At 37.7% G+C, this 21,106-nt stretch overlaps 1 protein-coding gene across 2 annotated transcripts in view; it reads right to left on the reverse strand.

Annotated features, from left to right (window-relative positions):
• abcc4 (ATP-binding cassette, sub-family C (CFTR/MRP), member 4) overlaps positions 1–21,106 on the reverse strand; it is an 81,685-nt gene that overhangs the window by 20,142 nt on the left and 40,437 nt on the right. For both annotated transcript variants that reach the window (XM_053637497.1, XM_053637499.1), the window contains exons 7-21: positions 19,579–19,704; positions 15,280–15,529; positions 13,027–13,134; positions 12,857–12,946; positions 12,556–12,747; positions 12,237–12,331; positions 10,056–10,142; positions 8,353–8,449; positions 7,163–7,369; positions 6,804–6,941; positions 6,674–6,711; positions 6,367–6,494; positions 6,053–6,199; positions 984–1,063; positions 1–105 (exon numbers count right to left, since the gene is read on the reverse strand). The exon at positions 1–105 is cut by the window's left edge and continues 46 nt beyond it. In XM_053637497.1, the coding sequence (XP_053493472.1) occupies positions 1–105; positions 984–1,063; positions 6,053–6,199; positions 6,367–6,494; positions 6,674–6,711; positions 6,804–6,941; positions 7,163–7,369; positions 8,353–8,449; positions 10,056–10,142; positions 12,237–12,331; positions 12,556–12,747; positions 12,857–12,946; positions 13,027–13,134; positions 15,280–15,529; positions 19,579–19,704 (1,888 nt within the window). The remainder of the gene's footprint in view (positions 106–983; positions 1,064–6,052; positions 6,200–6,366; positions 6,495–6,673; positions 6,712–6,803; positions 6,942–7,162; positions 7,370–8,352; positions 8,450–10,055; positions 10,143–12,236; positions 12,332–12,555; positions 12,748–12,856; positions 12,947–13,026; positions 13,135–15,279; positions 15,530–19,578; positions 19,705–21,106) is intronic.

Genomic DNA, 21,106 nt, shown 5'->3' on the forward strand with positions numbered 1-21,106 from the left:
GCGTCTTAAAAAGAGGAAGACTATAAGGAGGGGCAGCACAGGGATCAGAATCCATGGGATGACTGAGGTAGCCACAGCAATGACACCTACGATTTGCAGAAACACCTAGAGAGACATACTGTATTAGCTCTTTGTCATGGTGGTTAACCGTTGAGTCTTTAAAAATATGTTGAAGACTCCTTAGTGTTAAAGCTTAGTGTGCTACCTACACATCTCCACAGTCTATTTTGCCATGACTCGACAGTTTCAGATGGTTTCCATATAATAAAGGCATATCCCATGACTTACCTTAAGTCTCCTTAAGATCCTCTAACATATAATCAGCATATTGGACATGCTAGCCAATTCTAATATAATGTAACTGAAGGAACTGAAAGGGTGCTAGCAACAATTCTTTCTTGACCATTCAATTGACCAACTTTTGCTCATGGCCCAATGACAATAGTCTGGTTTTTCTCTAAAAGTTTCTATTTAAAGCACAGACCTGGTTATGAAACACCTGCATTGTTGGCCACCCTGGTAGGTATGTGGCAAAGTAAAACACATTCTACAGTACCTGGGTGGCACAGATATATGTGTCAAATCTTAGTAAGGTCCACTGAACCAAGACAAAGGTCATTCTCTTGACAAAATGTGTGAACAATAAGGAGAAAGAGTGTATCTACATGGTTTAACGGGGGACCCAGGCATTCAAAAGAATTGGGTCTATGCACAGGCTTGGGAAGCTTCAGTTTAAAGGCTCCTTTGTCTTTGTAGCAAATGGGAGAAGAATAGTGAGAAGCAGGCAGTGAGAAAGGCCCCTAAAATAATGAGTGACAATGGTCAAGATGGTAAATTCCTTTCAGTCTGCCAACACAACAGAAAAGAAAGGGTCCCCCTTCCTGACAGAATGAAAAGTCTCTAATGGAAGACTATTTAGCTGTATTCATTTGGTCGGTCAAACATTAGACAATGGCATATACACACGCACACACATAGCTTACTTGGATAAAGTCCACAAATGTCAAGGGCAACATGGAGTCTATGTGACCAATGTCCTTTGAGAACCGATTAAGTATTCTTCCTGAAGAAGAGCAGAAGCAAGAAAGTGAACATGAATGCTACAAACACAATTTGCAGACATCATCGATTTAGGTTGAAAGATATCAACGGTAATAAATTCATAAAATAAATGTAATGTTCTTTAATTAAATGTTAGAGAAAATAAAACGAGTATTACATTGCCTGGAAAAATGTCCATTAACTTAAAAAAAAAATCTGACCGACACTGACAACATTTTATTAAGTACATTTCATACTCTATGAGCAGTATTTCTTTTGTTCTGTTTTTAATCTGTTTAGTCAAATGTCATAAATTGGCTAGTCATGAAATAAATACATTGTACAAGAACTTAAATCCATCTACAGAGGTCAGTGAATTAAACACATTCAGCAATCACATTGCCTCAGGTCTACTATCACCAGCCATTTATCTTAGAAAATAAAAGTAATCACACACTGAAGTCTTATAAACCAAATCATGGTCCTCCAATATGTAAAGAATAATTGATGACAGGCCGTTGAATTATTAGAAAATAATACCCCACTTCTCGTCGTGGGCGCATTACCACCTCAGGTGTGCATTATTTTTTAATAATTCAACAGAACGGAGTCAATTATTGCACTTATACCACAGTTACCACACCTCAAGACATTGTTCAGATGTTTTATTTCAAGACATTTGTCAGGTTTTTGTCCTTAAAATGCTCATGTGGAACTAATTTATTATGCATCCCATCTCAAGCGTTGCTAATTCCAAAACGTCATTTTAGTAAGGGAGGCTAAAAACACTGATATGCAGTAATTGGAGATAGAGAGAGTTTTTTTTTTAAAATTAATTTCATGCTAATAATATAAAAATAGAATAAATAAATAAATATTAATAATCATACTTGTTCACAGGGTTTGTCTGTTTTTTTATTACTGCAGAAAATACAACGAATAAATAAATACTGACACTTGTTCACGGGCTAATCTCACATGCTCTCTCGCGCTCTTCTCCTTATTTATTGTGCTCTCTCTCTCTCTTTCTCTCTCTCCAACAACTGCATATCAATGGCTCATACCTCATGACTGCATTACCACCTCGGGTGTGCATAATTTTTTTTGATAATTCAGCGGCCCGTCGTCAATTATTCCTTACATTTTAATGGAAAATCTTGGTTTTCTTTCATTTTGTTTATTGTTAGATCTGTGTGCTATGGTGGCCAGTAGCCTAACTTTTCCGATAATTCAGTTAACTTGGCGATGTGATATGGAAATGTAATGCAGGCCTGACTGGAACTACTTTTGCTGTGCATTTACTAAAAAATAATTGCAGCCTCAGAACACCTGTCAGCCAATCAGAATCAAGAATTCAACAGCGCTGTGGTATAATGAAGAGTGTTTAGGGTACATTTTCAAGCCCAGATATGGATTCAAATTTATCATGCATACATACATAGTATATGCATGTATGAATGTAGGTACAGTTGCAATCAAAATTATTCAACTCCCATTGCAAATCAGGTTTATTATCAAAATATAAAGACTTTCAGCTGTTTGCAATGAACAAATCAAACAAAAGCAAAAAGTGATTTCCCCAAATTCAACTGAAAAAGCAACTTATAATGATTTCTCCTGTTTCAAAATTATTTAAATCCTGAATAAACTCCTTCACAACAGCACAAATATGCAAAACAGGTGTTGTCTCAAGCACACCTGATGCAACTAATCAAGGGCTTCATTACTTGCATAAGGTGTGCTTGAGCTGGAACACATGAAATATCTGAACTGGCTAGGGGTAGAAAATATATGAAATACCTGGACGAGGCAGAAAAGGAAGCTATCAAATGCTGTAACCAGATTTCTGAGAAGGCAGGTTGTGAAAAACCCTCGAGTGACTTAATGGCAACATCACTGAGGTTTCAGTGAACACAGTATGGTACATACTAAACGCTGAAGGTTTCCATGCCAGAACTCCAAGACGTACACCTCTACTGACCCAAAAGAAAAGTCAGCTCAAAAGAGATTCTGTTCTGTGGAGCAATGAAACAAAACTGTCTGGATAAAGAAGAATGAAGAAAGAACACGTTGTCCACAGTCATGCATGGCGGTGGCTCGGTGATGCTCTGGGACTGCTTTGCATCCTCTGGCACTGGAACCCTGAAGTGTGTGGAAGGCAAGACGGATTAATTGAAGTATCAGGAAAGCCTAGGAGAAAACATCATGCCATCTGTGAGGAAGCTGAAGCTTGGGCATCATTGGACCTTCCAACAGGACAATGATCCCAAGCATACCTCAAATTCCACCAAGGCTTGGTTATAGAAGAAGTACTGCAAGATTCTACAGAACCATCACAGTCACCTGACATGAACCCCATAGAAAATCTCTGGTGGAATTTGAAGAAAGTGGTCGCAGCAAAACAAAGGAATCTTACTGAAGTGGCGGCCATTGCTCATGAGGAATGGCCTAAGACTCCTCAGGAACGCTGCCAGAAACTGGTGTCTATCTATGCATCTCGTTTGCAGCAGGTCATAACAGCAAAATGGTGCTCTAATAAGTACTAAAGATGCTTGCCATGAAGGGGTTGAATAATTTTGAGACTGGAGAAATCATTATAAGATGCATTTTCAGTTGAATTTGGGAAAACCACTTGAAACATTCATTGTGTTAAACTATTTCAATTGCTTTTGTTTGATTGGTTCATTGCAAACAGCTGAAAGTCTGTAAATTTTTATAATAAACCTGATTTGCAATGGGGGTTGAATAATTTTGATTGCAACTGTGTGTATGTGTAACTAATATATATATATATATATATATATATATATATATATATATATATATATATATATATATATATATATATATATATAATAAAACATTCATAAACATAAAACATAAAAAGCATTCAACAACTGAGACATAAACTGAACAAGTTTCACAGACATTTAACGAACACTAATGGACTAATGAGTCCCTGAACGGGGGATGAGTGGGTGGGGGTGGGGTCAATATCAAATGTAACAATCAGTATTTGGTATGGCCACCAGTTGTTTTAAGTACTACAGTGCATCTCATCCTCATGGACTTCACCAGATTTGTCAGTTCTTGCTATGCCCCACTCTTCCACCAAGGCACATTGTAGCCCATTCCTCAGTACAGAACAGCTTCAACTCTGGGATGTTGGTGGGTTTCCTCACATTAACTGCTTCCTTCAGGTTCTTCCACAACATTTCTATTGGATTAAGTTAAGGACTGGACTTATCCAAATCAATAGCTTTATTCTTCTTGAACCATTCTTTGGTAGAAGGACTCATGTGCTTAGGGTCATTGACTTGCTGAATGACCCAGATTCATGGACAGATGTCCTGACATTTTTCTTTAGAATTCACTAGTATAATTCAGAATTCATTGTTCCATCAATGATGGCAAGGTGTTCTGGCCCAGATGCAGCAAAACATGCCCAAACCTGTTTTGATACTACCACCACCATGTTTCACAGATGGCATAAGTTTCTTATGCTGGAATGCAGTGTTTTCTTTCCTCCAAACATAACACTTCTCATTTAAACCAAAAAAATTATTTTGTTCTCATCCATCCATAAAATATTTTCCTACAGCCTTCTGGCTTGCCAATGTGATACTTAGCAAACTGCGAAGGGCAGCAGTGTTCTTTTTGGAGAGCACTGGCTTTCTCCTTGCAACCCTGCCATGCATAGCAGTGTTCTCCTCATAGTGGACTCATAAACATTAACATTAGCCAATGTGAGAGAGACCTTTAGTTTCTTAGAACCTTACCCTGGGTTCCTTTGTGACCTCATAGACTATTACACATCTTATGGAATCACTTTGTAATTTGCATTTCTAAAACAAATACCAGCACAAGTCTAAAAATGCAAATTAGTCTGCAGTTAAAAGAGTGCTTACAGACCTTACCCTTGGATTTTTTGAAAGGGAACATAGCCCCAACAAGAGAGTTGTCAATTGAAACAATGGAAAGGATTATAAAAGTCCTTCAAGAAGGAAATCTGGCAAGGGGAGTGTGGCAAAGGCTGTGGCATTCAGCTGTCTCTATAATTTGGTGCAAGTATAAACAAAATGGGAAGGTTATAAAAGGAAAACCTACGGGTAGACCAAGGAAGACATCAAAGCATCAGGATAGAAAACTCAAAGCAATATGCCTTGAAAATAGACAAAGTTACAACAAAACAAATGAAAAACAAATGGGCAGAAACAGGAGGCAATGTTTATGACAGAGTTCTGTCAAGAAATCAGCTGAATGAAATGGGATTTACGTATAGAAAAGCCAAATGAAAACCAGCACTAACACCTAAACAGAAGAAAACAAGGTTACAATGGGATAAAGAGAAGCAATCATGGATGATTGGATGAAAGTGATGTTCAGTGATGAATCAAAAATCTGCATTGGCCAAGGAGATGATGCACAAAGCGCACGAATGTGCACATGGAGACGCATGTGCACTTTGTCTTTGAGTTTTTTGTTATGTCTGAGTTTCGTTTATTATTAAACATTACATTTATGTTCAGCCGGTTGTGTGCTGTGAACATCAGACTCTGATAGATATATGTTCTTTAAATAAAACAGGGCACTCACTCACATGAGATTGTCATCACATTAATTGAAAACACCTGACTCTAATTTCATCTTCAAATTAACTGACAATTGAACTAATTACATTTTGGTACAGGGTTTTTCCCCCTTCTTCCTCTGTTGTGAGTAACTTGGTAGTAACATGATAACTGAAGTGAAAAAAAAAAACACTACAAAAATCAGGCTATTAGGTGTCTAAACAAATCAATAATCACAGCTGTTAGAAGTGCTCTCCAAAATTAAGTACATTGTAAGTATTACAATGTAGACATGGTTGCCCTTGTAAGAGATATTACACTGCTCCCTACTGGACAATCAGTCTAATAACTCATCCATATTTTGCAACGTTTTAGGAAACTGTGAAATGAGAAAGCATTACACCATGAGAAGGTAGAAGAGAAAGACACTGCAGACTCACCTGTAGGGTTAATGTCAAAAAAGTGGACAGGGGTCCTGAGGATACAGTTGAACATGCGATTGTGGAGCGTCTGGGCAGAGCACACTAAAGCCTTAAACATAATCAAACTGCGTGTGAAGCCAAACAGAACAGTGGCTACTGTTAAACCTAAAGACAAAAAACAGGTGTAGTGTTATTGTGGATTAAAACAGGCTGAATCAACCCTTAGCCATCCAATACATAAGATAATATATTCCAATGTTTTTCCAAAATATACATTTATTTAACTTGTGAGACTTTGTAAGTCTATCTGTCATACTGGTGCTTGACTGTACCTGAATAAATGCCCAGGTAGTATTCAGTGGAGAGCTTTTGAGTAACATTCTGATTAAGGCTGATGTTAATGCTATTGGTGAACGTAAGGTTTTGGTTTAGCACATTCAGCTTCCCCTGTTCTGTAGCCCTGTTGATTCAGATAAAGTGGCCAGTGAAAATTCTTTTAGAGCACATAATTAGTTAATTCCTGCTCAGTCAAAGAGTGTAAAGAAGTCTCGAAGTCTATAAAAAGTCAATAAAAACAAGTAGGAGAAGTGGCTGAAATTAGACCTCTATGGATTCAGTAGATTCAAATACTCCACTCACCAGTATGCAAGCCACCAGTCTTGAAGAATATAGGATGTCTGGTAATTGAAAGAGAATGTAAGCTTAATAAACTACTAAATGTATAATGGATAAAAACGTGCTAACCCTGTGGTCATATAGCATGCTGTACCTGTGCAAACAGGTTGAGCAGAACAAGGATAAGCAGCACGAGTACATTGACTCCAGCAGTTAAGTATTTCAGATAGATGCGGACTCCTATTTTCCCCTCAGTGCGACTTTCATCTGACATAGTCTGAACGGGTTCTGCCTGGAAACATCAATGCCACCAAAATACGCACATGTGAATGAGATGAAATACTCTGTACTCATGAAATACACTCAAGTGTGTGAGCTTTGGGAATGGCCAGCCAGAATTATTTTCCTAAATTTAAATTGTAATTACCACTGAATGGCAACACTGGTGTATATGATCATACAGTATTCTTACACTTAAAAATACAAATCCCAATAAATAATTAATACACATACAGGCAGCTGATCTGCTTCATCTTTATCGGACACCACTGATGAGGTCCCCGAGTGAACAGAGTTCTGTGAAAGGGTTCGGCTACGAGAAGACTCTATGGTCCCAGTCCTTCCTGTCTGGTCTTCCTCCTCATCCTTCTTTAACAGAGATGTAAAGTCCACACCTGAACGCAGAAGCTCTTTGTATGTGCCCTGCACCACTATGTGACCCTGCAAGGAGGGGAGAGGGGTGTTGGTGAGAGAGCGAAAGAAAGTGAGTCCATCAGCCAAGACATTTTTACTGGAGCTACAAGGCTAATATAAGCATTAGCATCATGCAAAAAGCATACCAGTTCATCACGCATTTGCCTAAAAACATTTTGAGTCAATAGTTTAAGTAAATATGGTTGTTTATGCATTTTCTGATAGGCCTGTAGGATAACTATAATAATAAACACTATTATGCTGCTTAGATATCACAATCACTTTTTGTCATCAAACAAGTTTAGCATCATCCCTTAGATGAGTTAAACACAGGTACAAGGTATGGTTTTCAAATTTTTATGACTTGATGTAAATAATACTTTTATAAAAGTGATTTGGATGATATGATTCCAATCTGATTTGTGCATGTACTTTTTCAAGTATAAGCTTATTTTGATATTCTGTGTATTAAGCACATAAGGTTTTATGAGCCTTTCACACAGAAAGCAACAACTGGACAGGCCAGCAAAGTTACATGGGTAGAGCAGTAGGCAGTGCAGGAGGTGCTCGACCCTGAGAAACCACTGTGCATGTGCCCTAGATAGGGTCACAACATGAGTTTAGCAAACTTGGATAACACAGAACAAATGACCATTTACTATGGTTGACCATATAATATGGATTCCACAGTGTGAAAAGCCCTTTGACTCAAATGATCTCTCTTAAAACAAATGTGTGATAATTTAGGCACAATGCTCTTCTATCCACTGACATACACCAAGTTAGCTATACAGGGTACAACCAAATATATAAAGCTAATTTTACACACATATATTAGGCCGTAACTACAGCTGCCACAATACTGTTTTACAGCAGCACTAGCCACATGGTTTGCAAACACTACTTCTCTTTGATCCTTATTAATACAAGGATCAAATAAAGCTTGGAGCAAGTATTCACCATGGCCTAGTATGATAGGAATGTATTATAGCAGGGCCTCGAACACACACCTCTTTCAAAACCAGGATATGATCAGCTGCTTTCAGGTACTGCAGCTGATGAGTCACCAGGATCCTTGTTTTTTTCTTTAGAATGCCACAGATACAACTGCAGAAAAATACATTTACATTTCAGAAAATACTTCAAAGAGTAACAACAAAAATATAATCCACAAAAAAAGAGAAAATACTTCTTGGGGGACTGTTTAAAGGCTTTGATTTTGTTCATCCCTTGCTTTACCATTTATTTTTTAATTTCCACAATGTGTTTACACACTTTGCCATCAAATATAACAAGCATGTTACGTATAGACCCTGGCAAGTAGGCTTGTCTGATACAATGATTTTATCATCCCTACACGGTTTTACATTGCCACAATCCAGTAACATATTACCAGGCTAGCTAACCTTTGCAAATTTTGTGTAGAAGCTCCACAAGTCAACTTCAGAGTACGCCAATACAAGTTGCTACTCAAAACATATGCCACAAGAGCAGCCTTTTTCTCCCCCAAAAAATGGGAGATGAGCCAATTGACATATGAATCTTGAAAGATTTGTACAGGTGTTTTGAATTCTTCTATATTAACTGACACCACCTGAACGCCCCATCCCATGTGCTCTCAGCTAAACTTGCATGAGTGCCCTCATTTTCCATCACAGTAAATGGACAATGGTTTGAGTTTATAAATGTGATATAAAATTTAGCAGTATATAGTAAACATCAGACCACGTTTATTAGGGACGCCACTGAAACCAGAAAAAAGGATGTTTGGCCTAAAAAGATTAAATAAGCCTACAACATAGTGTCAAATCTAAGACTTAACTTCACAAACAATGCTAATGGTGAGGATAATTATAAAGTAATTAAATACTGTATTTTTGTTTTGTAATGCAGATGCATTCAAACACTTTGAGCAGCAGAACAGAGAAAATGTTGCCCATGTGGACATTAGACAATCAATTTGTAAAATAATAATGTATAAATCTACTGTTAGGTTTTTTTTTTTTACTTTTTACTGTGCAATATTGCAGTCGCCTAATATTCCACTATCTGGGTGAGTTTTCACGATTGCTAATGCCGGAAAACAGTTTCAATAATATTATGCCCTTCCTACTCTCCTTAAGTAGAAATGCTTATTCTATTTTTAGGCTTTCGGTTCTGAATTATTAAAATGTTTAATCAATATCCAGTAAGCCTACTGGTGAGTGAGGAGATAGGAAGCTGCTCTGCATGCTCAGGTTGGCTCTTTATTAAAGATACTGTTTAAACGCTATATTATGAGCTTTGAGAAGTGACAAAGATGTGCACAGTTGTTTTTATTTATTTACTTTTTACTGATGCCTGGTGAGAAGGCCTGGGGTGAAGTCGGCATTCCAATTTATCTCAAAGGTGTTCAGTGGCCTTGATGTCAGGGCTCTGTGTAGGCCACTCATGTTCTTTCACTCAAAACTTGATGAACCATATCTTCATGGACCTTGTTTTGTGCACTGGGGAAATGTCACTTGAACAGGTTTGGACTAGACCCCTTAGTTCCAATGAAGGGAAATTTAATGCTACTGCAAAGACATCTTATACAACTATGTGTTTTCATCTTTGTGACAACAATTTGGGGAAGGCCCACCTATTGGTGCAATGGTCAGGTGTCCACAAACTTTTGGCCATGTAGTATATGTACTATGGAATGATGTTGACATGTGTAAAAAGAAAAACTTACTGATCAAACAGATGTCGCCCCACTTCTGCATCGACTGCACTTAGGGGGTCATCCAACAGGTAAATATCAGCATCTTCATAAACAGCCCTACAAACAAAGACATATTGTATAGTATCTTTATCAGAGCTTATCACTGACTTCTGTTTGTACTTATTGGTACATGTGTATTTTTATTAAACTATACACACACACACACACACACACACACACACACACACACACACACACACCAAATATCAGTCGATTTTGATGCAAAACCTTCAACTCTTACCCAAAACGACTGAGTGTTGTAATAAATCAGAAGGTGCTCGAACAAAGTATTAGTTTAGGGCTGTGCACACATATGCAACCAGATTATTATAAATTTGCAGTGCTGATTAGAACAGCAGGTAGTGTTGATAACTTAGAGACTTTGTCAATAGATGTGGCGACTTTTTTTAGACCCCTTTAAACTCGCAGGCTACAAACGATTTTTTTGCTGCTCTCAATGAGGAGTCCTTATATTGAGAAATAAAGTTTTCTAAGCTCAATGTAAGTGCTGAATTTTCATGATTATATTGAACGTATGTAAAGATTATATATTGTATTGGGACACTGACATAGCTTTGTTTTGTTGGTAGAAGGACTTTCATTTGTTTTTATTTCAACAATTTAAACCCATGTGGGCCATAATGTTGAGGGGCACTGACCTTGTGTTCAAATATGGAGGACTTCTCAAGGAAGATATTCAAGTGTGGAATTGCATGGAAAGCATGCTTAAACATGGAAGGACAACGTACACTAGAAGGGAACTCAACCTCACTCGTGGAGCAACTGCAATGGCCTCAGAACATTAAACCAGGGAGAGCATTCCTTTGTATTATCTTAAGTAAGTCTTGCTAAAAGACAATCAGACTTTGCATAGCACATAATACAGACTGAAAGCTGGGTGTTAAGGGGTTGTGTAGACTATTTATGCCCACTATACCCACATTGCTGTGAAAAAGTATTTGATTTCTTCTGTTTTTGTGTATATCTCATATTAAATTGTTTCAGAAATTAAAACAAAATCTAACATAAAGCAAAGGCAACCTGAGTAAGCACAAAATGCAGTTTTTAAATGACGTCATTTATTGAAGCAAACAAGTTATCCAATACCAACTGGGCCTGTGTGAAGATTTATTTGCCCCCTTAGATACTAATTCAAAATGGGGTTCAGGTGGACAAGACGCAACCAGGCCTGAATACTGAAAACTCTGTTCAATCAAATCAACACTTAAATAGAACCTTTGCAACAGCATGAAGTTGGTTAAAACATCTTACACTAACACACTATGAAAAAATGAAAGAAAGTCCAGAAATGATGAGGAAGAATATGATTGAAATGCATCAGTCTGGGAAGGGTTACAAAGCTATTTCAAAGGCACTGTGACTCCAAAGGACCACAGTGAGGGCCATTATCTCCAAATGGATAAACTCATCAGTAGTGAACTTTCCCAGAAGTGGCCGGCCTTCCAAAAGTCTTCCAAGAGCACAGCAACTACTCATCCAGCAAGTCACAAAAGAGCCAAGGACAACATCAAAGGACCGACAAGCCTCTCTTGCAGCAATAAAAGTCACTGTTCATGACTCCACTATCAGAAAGACACTGGGCAAAAATGGCATCCATGGAAGTGTGGTGAGGAAAAAAGCACTGCTAACTCAGAATTTTCCAAAAACACACTTTGATGATCCTCAAACCTTTTGTTAGAATGTTCTGTGGAATGATGAGTCAAAAGTGGAACCTAAGATCAAGCATGGTGGTGGAAGTGTGATGGTTTGGGGATGCGTTACTGCTTCAGGGCCTGGGCAAATTGTAATAATTGAGGGAAACATGAATTCTGCTCTCTACCAGAAAATTCTAAAGGAGAATTTCCAGTCTTCATCTATAAGTTGAAACTCAAGCGCAACTGGATTATGCAGCAAGAAAAGAAGCCAAAGCATGGGAGTAAGTCCTAGTCCTAGAAGTAAGTGAGAAAAGACTGATCTCCAGTTATCAAAAGCGTTTTGACATTTGGTCATTTGGTCCTCAAAAAGAGTAAAACATTATGTAAACATTAGACACATTATCCACACACAAAAAAGACAGGATGAAGTATTGTTTTAGGCCCACTCCCTTCACAGTGTATACAGATTACTTAACTGTGTAAAAAACCTACACACCTGGCCAGGTTAACTCGAGCCTTCTGACCTCCACTGAGAGTAGCCCCTCGGTCCCCAATCACAGTCAGATCTCCCTCACGGAGTACCTCCATGTCCTATCACATATGCAGAGGAATGGGACTTACAAAACTATATGCTACATATTAGTACATTATATTTTACATCAACATGTTATATTTTACACCAATAAGAGAAACTAGGTTACAGCACTCTCGTCCTTTTCTCCTTCCCACACAGTATGGGACTGCATATTTTTCCTAACAATTAACAGAAGTGAAAGGAACTCAAACAGAATCCAAATGTTAGAGAGGGATCATACCTTCTTAAGAGCACAGGCCTTCAGAACTTTTTCATATCTTTGTGGCTGTAGTTCCTTTCCAAAGAGGATGTTGCTGCGGATAGTACCTGGATACATCCAGGGCTGCTGGGATGCATAGGTCAGATTCCCAGTGACCTTCACTACTCCTTTGTCCTGTGGCAGCTCTCCCAGAATGGTGCTGAGCAGAGATGACTAAGAGAGAAAAATACAGAGAAGGTAATGCAAATATAACATTACACAGGCAAGGGGAAAATGCTTGTCAATCATACAGAGGGCAAAGAAAGATGATTACATTACAGACCTTTCCAGAACCAACAGGGCCAATAACAGTAAGGAGCTGGCCCATCTTCAGACTGAAGGATATGTTTTGCAGTGTTGGAACATCCAGACTCTGTGTGTAAGGGGTGAGGAATTAGTCACTGGCCAGGGAGGGGTCTGTAGTTACATACATACAAGTTGAGCATGATTCACCTTCTCCCAGTAGCAAATGAGATCCTGGACCACCACAGACACTTCCTTGTTCTCGTCTTGAGGAATTGTCACGTTGTGTTTAACCAACTCATCCAGCAAAAGGAACTTCTAAAATCCAGATTACTAACAAGGTGAGCAAGCAACCAAATAGTATCAATGCCACCAAGTGTAAGTGTACATGTGTTTATGTGGTGACTGCTAATTTAAGCACTTAGAAAGAGTGGTGATGTACATTTACATTTATTCATTTAGCAGATGCTTTTATCCAAAGCGACTTACAAATGAAGTAAATGAGAAATAATCCTTCCTCAGCTCTTATGCAATCTGCTGAATCGGCTTACTATTGCAACACCAGTATAAATTATGGTGTGTTTCATGTAAATTATATGCATATGATGCTAAATAGAGGTGTGTGCCCTATGCATATGATAAAGATTTGTGGGCAGAAGTTTGCTTTTATGCAGATGAAACAAATTCATTATTTGCACACAAATCACTGCTTGTTTTGATGTCATATGACACTTTCATGAATCAGACGTGTATCAGTGCACCCATAATTCTTTCTATACAACTTTGATGAATAAGTACACTTATGTATATTGATCTCATTCTAATAATGATTAAATTAAATATCACATTGTGCTTCCTGTACTGAAAATCAGTTTTTAGGTACTTCAGTACAACAGCATGATTGTGAATGTGATATTGCTTATAAACAGCAGTTCTATAAACAAGAAATTAATAGTGAGTAACTGACATTTCAGAAACATTTTTGCAAATATTTTATTTTTGGAAATAATTCCCAAAGAAACCACAGCTGGAGAGATTGTTGCATGTTGCCATGCAATGCACAGACTCCCAATCAGCTAACTGGATGCATGCTGCTCACTGGGCCCATGTTAATTTGTCCATTCCTGTTATACAGGTGCATCTCAAAAAATTAGAATGTCATGGAAAAGTTCATTTTTCCCGTAATTTATTTCAAAATGTGGAACTTTCATATTTTCTAGTTAGTGTATGATGATCAGGTCATTGCCTCCTTGCACATTCTGAGCATCATTTGAGCCAGCTGATTTACTCCCAAAGGAAACAGTGGCACACTGATAGCAGTCAACCTTTTGGGCTGCAGAAGAGCACTTTTGTGTTGGGTGGGATCGGTGTTAAAGTATTTCTCCAGGGAGGTGATTGAACATATTACCAGGCTCATCAAACATAGTATCCCTCTGATTTTCCTTGTCCCTATCCAGTGTTTTAACTAGTGTTACTGTTATAACAATGGTGTAACACTAGTCTTAGCTCTGACTATTAGATTAATTGAAAGTAATGGTGAGCTGTTTTTCAAGTAGCCAAGAGTTAAAGCAGTTGACAGCCCATACGGTTTGCCTTACAGTATTAGATTAATTTAGTCATTTCTTCAAAATGTCTAAATCTGCTGATATGATGTTTGCATACTTGGAAATTTGTGCTGTTGAAATTGGCTTCCCTTCTTCCTTTTCATTTTGACCTTACAAGGCATTAATATTTTATGTCAAAAGTTATATTCATGAAAAATAAAGGTTTCAGTGTAACGAATTATTGCTAGAACTGGAATTTTATGTAGCAAACACAGATAAGCAGAGTGATACAAAACACTGAAATGTCCAAGTGATGTTATACTAAATATCAGCAATTTTGGAACACTGTTTTTCCAATCTAATTAGATCAGAACTAACTGTTGTATAATGGAAATTAATTAATGAAAATTTCAGTAGTGGTATAATATAACAGTTGAGAAGGAAAAACCTGTACTGGCACTGTGCTTTGCTGTTAGGAACTGATCTATGATTAACATGTAATATTACACTATCTTCATTACAGTGTCAAATATGCTGAAGTTGTGCACAAGAGCTCAGAAACTATTAATCTACATTACCACAGGTTAAAGAGATAAATATATCCAACTGAATACATTCGTTTCATTTCAGCTCCAAATGATTTGTGATTAAACATTACTGGCTAATAAATATTTTTTCACTAAGCCAAATGCCAATTGTTGCAATGTTCTGAAAAATATAGTCTGCCCAAAACCTATTTACCTTGGGTTTAATCAAATATTTATTTATGGATATATTAGTGTGCTTAACCAAACTTTAATATTGCCACATTCTAGTTAGGAAAAGATCTACAGAAGAGGTTACCAGGAGTGTAAAATTTTATGTCTAACTAATACAAGCTAGAAACATATTTGGCAGTATCTGTAATGTGTCTCTGTACCTTGATCCTACGGATGCTGATGCTGGCCTCAGACACTTTCTCAATGGCAGCGGGGAAGAAGAGTGTGACAGTAAGGCGAACAGCAGTGTACAGCGACATAGCCATAAACACACGGCTGGCTGTGATTGTGTTTCCCACCAACACATACACAGTGAATGTCACAAATTGAATGATCTTGCTTGCAGCAAAGAATGAGGCCATGTTCAGACCACGCAAGTAGGAGCTGCTCATGATTTTAGCAATCTCTTTCCTGTAAGAAGGAGGGTGCATCATAATGGCATGATGCACACACAAATAAATTCTGTATAATGTCAGTTAATTTCAAACTCATTATATATGGGTTTTAAAGTGTATTCCTTGTGTATTCTCCATTCTCAGGGCCAATACAATGTCAACATCTGAAATCCAAACTTCAAAAGGACCACACATACCTCAATACAGGTTAGGAAGTAATACTTGAACACCGATGTCTAAAATCTTAAGGCTGAGAAATCATAGTACAGCCACAGAAGCATGTAAAATGTTGAGGACAGATTTAGGTTAAGGCTTTTAAAGATATTATTACGCCACCATCATGCAAAGGCCAGAGAGTTGCTGGCTTCTGATGATATGCCTGTGGATCTGCTTGTATAGTGAAGCGTCAGAGAGCAGACATCATGAACAGAATTTATACACATTTAACAAACTGATTGCCTGCTCTTAAACTTGTTTTATATACCACACATGTGGTCTATATCACAAATCTGGCCCATTGTCTTGTTTCCCTTGGCTCGTGTGAACTTGGAAAATATTACTGAAACAAGCCATAGTTCACTACTACTAGCACACTATTACTTTTATACTACTGCTAAAAATTTGCACACTTTGGCTGGCTTGGCCATGGTCCGAATGGAGGCTGTTTGCTGTGCTAAATACAAGTCACGTTATCATCTAAAAAACGAGCCATGAGTTGTGCAGTGTTATAACCAGAAATTAATTTTTGTGGGATGAGAAAACTCAAATAATTATGAGAAAAAAATTTTAATTATTGTTTTCCTGAAGTGTACATGTAAATTGGTGTGACATACTAATGCAGGTCAGACAGATGTCAGACAGCAGTAAGCGGCGTTCAATTGTTTACATAAAAAATTATTTGTTATTTAACCATTTAAGGCGCAATAAACGCAGTAAACCCAAACAGGCTACTTCACCAGATCTCACCTCAGTATCTCTTAGCTATATATATATATATATATATATATATATATATATATATATATATATATATATATATATATATATATATATATATATATACACACACACACACACACATATATACACAGTACACCCCTCACATTTTTGTAAATATTTGATTATATCTTTTCATGTGACAACACTGAAGAAATGACACTTTGCTACAATGTAAAGTAGTGAGTGTACAGCTTGTGTAACAGTGTAAATTTGCTGTCCCCTCAAAATAACTCAACACAGCCATTAATGTCTAAACCGCTGGCAACAAAAGTGAGTACACCCCTAAGTGAAAATGTCCAAATTGGGCCCAAAGTGTCAATATTTTGTGTGGCCACCATTATTTTCCAGCACTGCCTTAACCCTCTTGGACATGGAGTTCACCAGAGCTTCACAGGATGCCACTGGAGTCCTCTTCCAATCCTCCATGACGACATCATGGAGCTGGTGGATGTTAGAGACCTTGTGATCTTCCACCTTCCATTTGAGGATGCCCCACAGATGCTCAATAGGGTTTAGGTCTGGAGACATGCTTGGCCAGTCCTTTAGCAAGGCAGTGGTCGTCTTGGAGGTGTGTTTGGGGTCGTTATCATGCTGGAATACTGCCCTGCGGCCCAGTCTCCGAAGGGAGGGGATCATGCTCTGCTTCAGTATGTCACAGTACATGTTGGCATTCATGGTTCCCTCGATGAACTGAAGCTCCCCAGCACCGGCAGCACTCATGCAGCCCCAGACCATGACACTCCCACCACCATGCTTGACTGTAGGCAACACACACTTGTCTTTGTACTCCTCACCTGGTTGCCGCCACACATGCTTGACACCATCTGAACCAAATAAGTTTATCTTGGTCTCATCAGACCACAGGACATGGTTCCAGTAATCAATGTCCTTAGTCTGCTTGTCTTCAGCAAACTGTTTGCGGGCTTTCTTGCGCATCATCTTTAGAAGAGGCTTCCTTCTGGGATGACAGCCATGCAGACCAATTTGATGCAGTGTGCGGCGTATGGTCTGAGCACTGACAGACTGACCCCCCACCCCTTCAACCTCTGCAGCAATGCTGGCAGTCTCATACGTCTATTTCCCAAAGACAACCTCTGGATATGACGCTGAGCACGTGCACTCAACTTCTTTGGTGGACCATGGTGAGGCCTGTTCTGAGTGGAACCTGTCCTGTTAAACCGCTGTATGGTCTTGGCCACCGTGCTGCAGCTCAGTGTCAGGGTCTTGGCAATCTTCTTTTAGCCTAGGCCATCTTCATGTAGAGCAACAATTCTTTTTTTCAGATCCTCAGAGAGTTCTTTGCCATGAGGTGCCATGTTGAACTTCCAGTGACCAGTATGAGGGAGTGTGAGAGCGATGACACCAAATTTAACACACCTGCTCCCCATTCACAGCTGAGACCTTGTAACACTAACAAGTCACATGACACTGGGGAGTTATTTTGAGGGGACAGCAAATTTACACTGTTACACAAGCTGTACACTCACTACTTTACATTATAGCAAAGTGTCATTTCTTCAGTGCTGTCACATGAAAAGATATAATCAAATATTTACAAAAATGTGAGGGGTGTACTCACTTTTGTGAGATACTGTGTGTGTGTGTATGTGTGTGTGTATATATATATACATATATATATATATATATATATATATATATATATATATATATATATATATATATATATATATATATATATATATATATATATATATATATACACACACACACACACACACATACATACACACATACATACATACATACACACACACACCACTCTGTAAGCACCACTGTGTATGTGTGTATATCTATCTATACGGGTGCATCTAAAAAAATATGGGTTTTTTTCCCGTCATTTCATTCAAAAAGTAGAACTTTGATATATTCTAGATTCATTAGACATAAAGTGAGATATTTCAAGCCTTTTTTGTTTTAATCTTGATTATTACGGCTTACAGCTCATGGAAATCAAAAATCCAGTATCTCAAAATATTAGAATAAAGAATTTATAATACAGAAATTTCGACCTTCTGAAAAGTATGTTCATTTATGCACTCAATGCTTGGGCAGAGCTCCTTTTGCACGAATTACTGCATCAGTGCGGCGTGGCATGGAGGCAATCAGCCTGTGGCACTGCTGAGGTGTTATGGTTGCTTTGATGGCGGCCTTCAGCTCCTCTGTATTGTTGGGTCTGGTGTCTCATTTTCTTCTTAACAATACCGAGTTAGGCAATTTGGCTGGCCAATCAAGCACAGTAATACCATGGACACAAACCAGTTACTAGTAGTTTTGGCACTGTGGGCAGGTGCCAAGTCATGCTGTAACAGGAAATCAGCATCTCCATAAAGCTTGTCATCAGATGTGTCATCAGCATGAAGTGCTCTAAAATCTCCTGGTAGACGCTGCATCGACTCTCGACTTGAGAAAACACCAGCAGATGACATGGCAACCCAAATCATCACTGACTGTGGAAATTTCACACTGGACTTCAAGCAACTTGGATTCTGTTCCTCTCCACTCTTCCTCCAGACCCTGGAACCTTGATTTCCAAATGAAATTATAAATTTACTTTCATCTTCCCCGTGATTGTGGTTGTGTACTGATCCAGACTGAGAGATTAAAGGCTCAGAAACCTTTGCAGGTGTTTTGAGTTAATTATCTGATTACAGCTCTTCTCAGGACGACATTTCTGTATTATAAATTCTTTATTCTAATGTTTTTAGATACTAGATTTATTTCCATGAGCTGTAAGCCGTAATCATCAAGATTAAAACAAAAAAGGCCTGAAATATTTCACTTTATGTTAAATGAATCTAGAACATATGAAAGTTCCACTTTTTAAATTAAATTATGGGGGGGGGGGGTGAACTTTTCCACAATATTTACATTTTTTGAGATGCACAGACGGACAGACAGATAGACACTGAGATTACAGCTCTTGAGGGTCTTACAAAAAAAACAAAACAAAGCATACATGGCCCAGGCAGAATTTGAGTTTGACATCCTTGGCATAGACAGACTGTGCTTTGCTTAAGATAAAATATAAAATCCTTTGTAGCTTACTTTCTGATGTCATTGATTAATGCTGCAAATGGCTTTTCCCATGCATACATCTTAATAATTCGTATCCCAGACACCACCTCATTCATTGTGCATACTCTGCTGTCAGTAAGGACAGCTGTCGCATTCCTAAAGAGAGACACAGACAGGAGGGGGAATAGGAATGATGATCTGTTTTAATTAAACCTGAAAATCACATAATTTTCTGGGAAAAAAACCTTCATGTATCCTACTTATGCTCCTGAGTGTGTGTAAATTTACACAAAGACTTACTTACATTTACTGGCTGCACATCATGTAATTTGCAATGAGTTACTGCACTTTTGTACATGGATTACACTGTCAAGTTTAAAAAGCTTGTGTGTTTTAGTTACACACACAAACTGAATGAAAATGACCAGAAACGCAGATCATCAGTTTATAGTAATGGAATCAGTAAGGGACTGTCTAAAAAGCACAGTATTGATACAGTACTTATTTATTTATTTTTCATATATTTTATTAATGGTTATTAATGATGTACATTATTAAATGAGTAATTCCACTTCTAAACTTATTATGCCATTTAAAACCCAGAGTTAGTCTTAGCAACTACAGCAAAATGCTGTAAAAAAAAAAAAAAAAGAATTTTTTTTTTTTTTTTTAATTTTTGCTAATTTTTTTTCTGCAAAGAAACAGAAATGAAACAACAAATTTTATGACTTGCAGGTCCATGTACGTCATTCATTATGGTTTCAAAATTGAAAAGCAAAATACAAATAAATACATGTTCATTCATTTTCTGTTTTAATATTGACAATTAAATTACTAAATAACTATGTTTAAAACCTATTTTTGTTCAAAAATGCTAAATATTTCAAATATGCCTCATTTATAGTTTCTTGCAGTCTTATTTTTTGAGTTGGATTTATTTTGTTTTGTGGCATGCTTGTTCCAAAACTTTAATCTTGTTTTGCTGAAGCCATTCTCTTGTTTATTTGGATGTGTGCTTTGGATCATTGTCATGCTGAAAGGTGAAAATTGTCTTTCTCGCTTTAATGGGAGAAAAATTCAAATTATATTCAGCTCTCTGTCCACTCCAGAGTAAGAAAATACACATTTTGTCCTTTTTGTGTCTTTATTTCTTGAGAAACAGGAGAGAATCCTGAATGTGCAGTGAATGTCCCAATATAAAACCAACTTTACCACGGTACAGAGACTAGCCATTTAACAATTTAACGAGTGACCTGCATTCCAAACAATGTAAGTGATGCATTTGGAGGGTGCTTTGAAGCGAGAACAATCATAATAGTCATGCTGTAGGATCGTTTCAAAAATGTCCAATAAAAATTGTGGATGATAAAGTCTTGAAAAGAGTAGATAGGAATGATTAATCCTGAATGAGGTTTTCTGCTACCTGTCACACTGGTTTAGCGTCATCAGTTAAGACAACAGCAACGAGAAGTATAAATTTGCATGTTCTCTAAATGTTTAGCTCAACATTTATATTTAGATTTAACATTGTGACGGCGGAGCAACAGCCCGCGCACAT

The sequence above is a fragment of the Ictalurus furcatus genome, chromosome 12 (assembly GCF_023375685.1).
Source record: "Ictalurus furcatus strain D&B chromosome 12, Billie_1.0, whole genome shotgun sequence".
Lineage (NCBI taxonomy): Eukaryota > Metazoa > Chordata > Actinopteri > Siluriformes > Ictaluridae > Ictalurus > Ictalurus furcatus.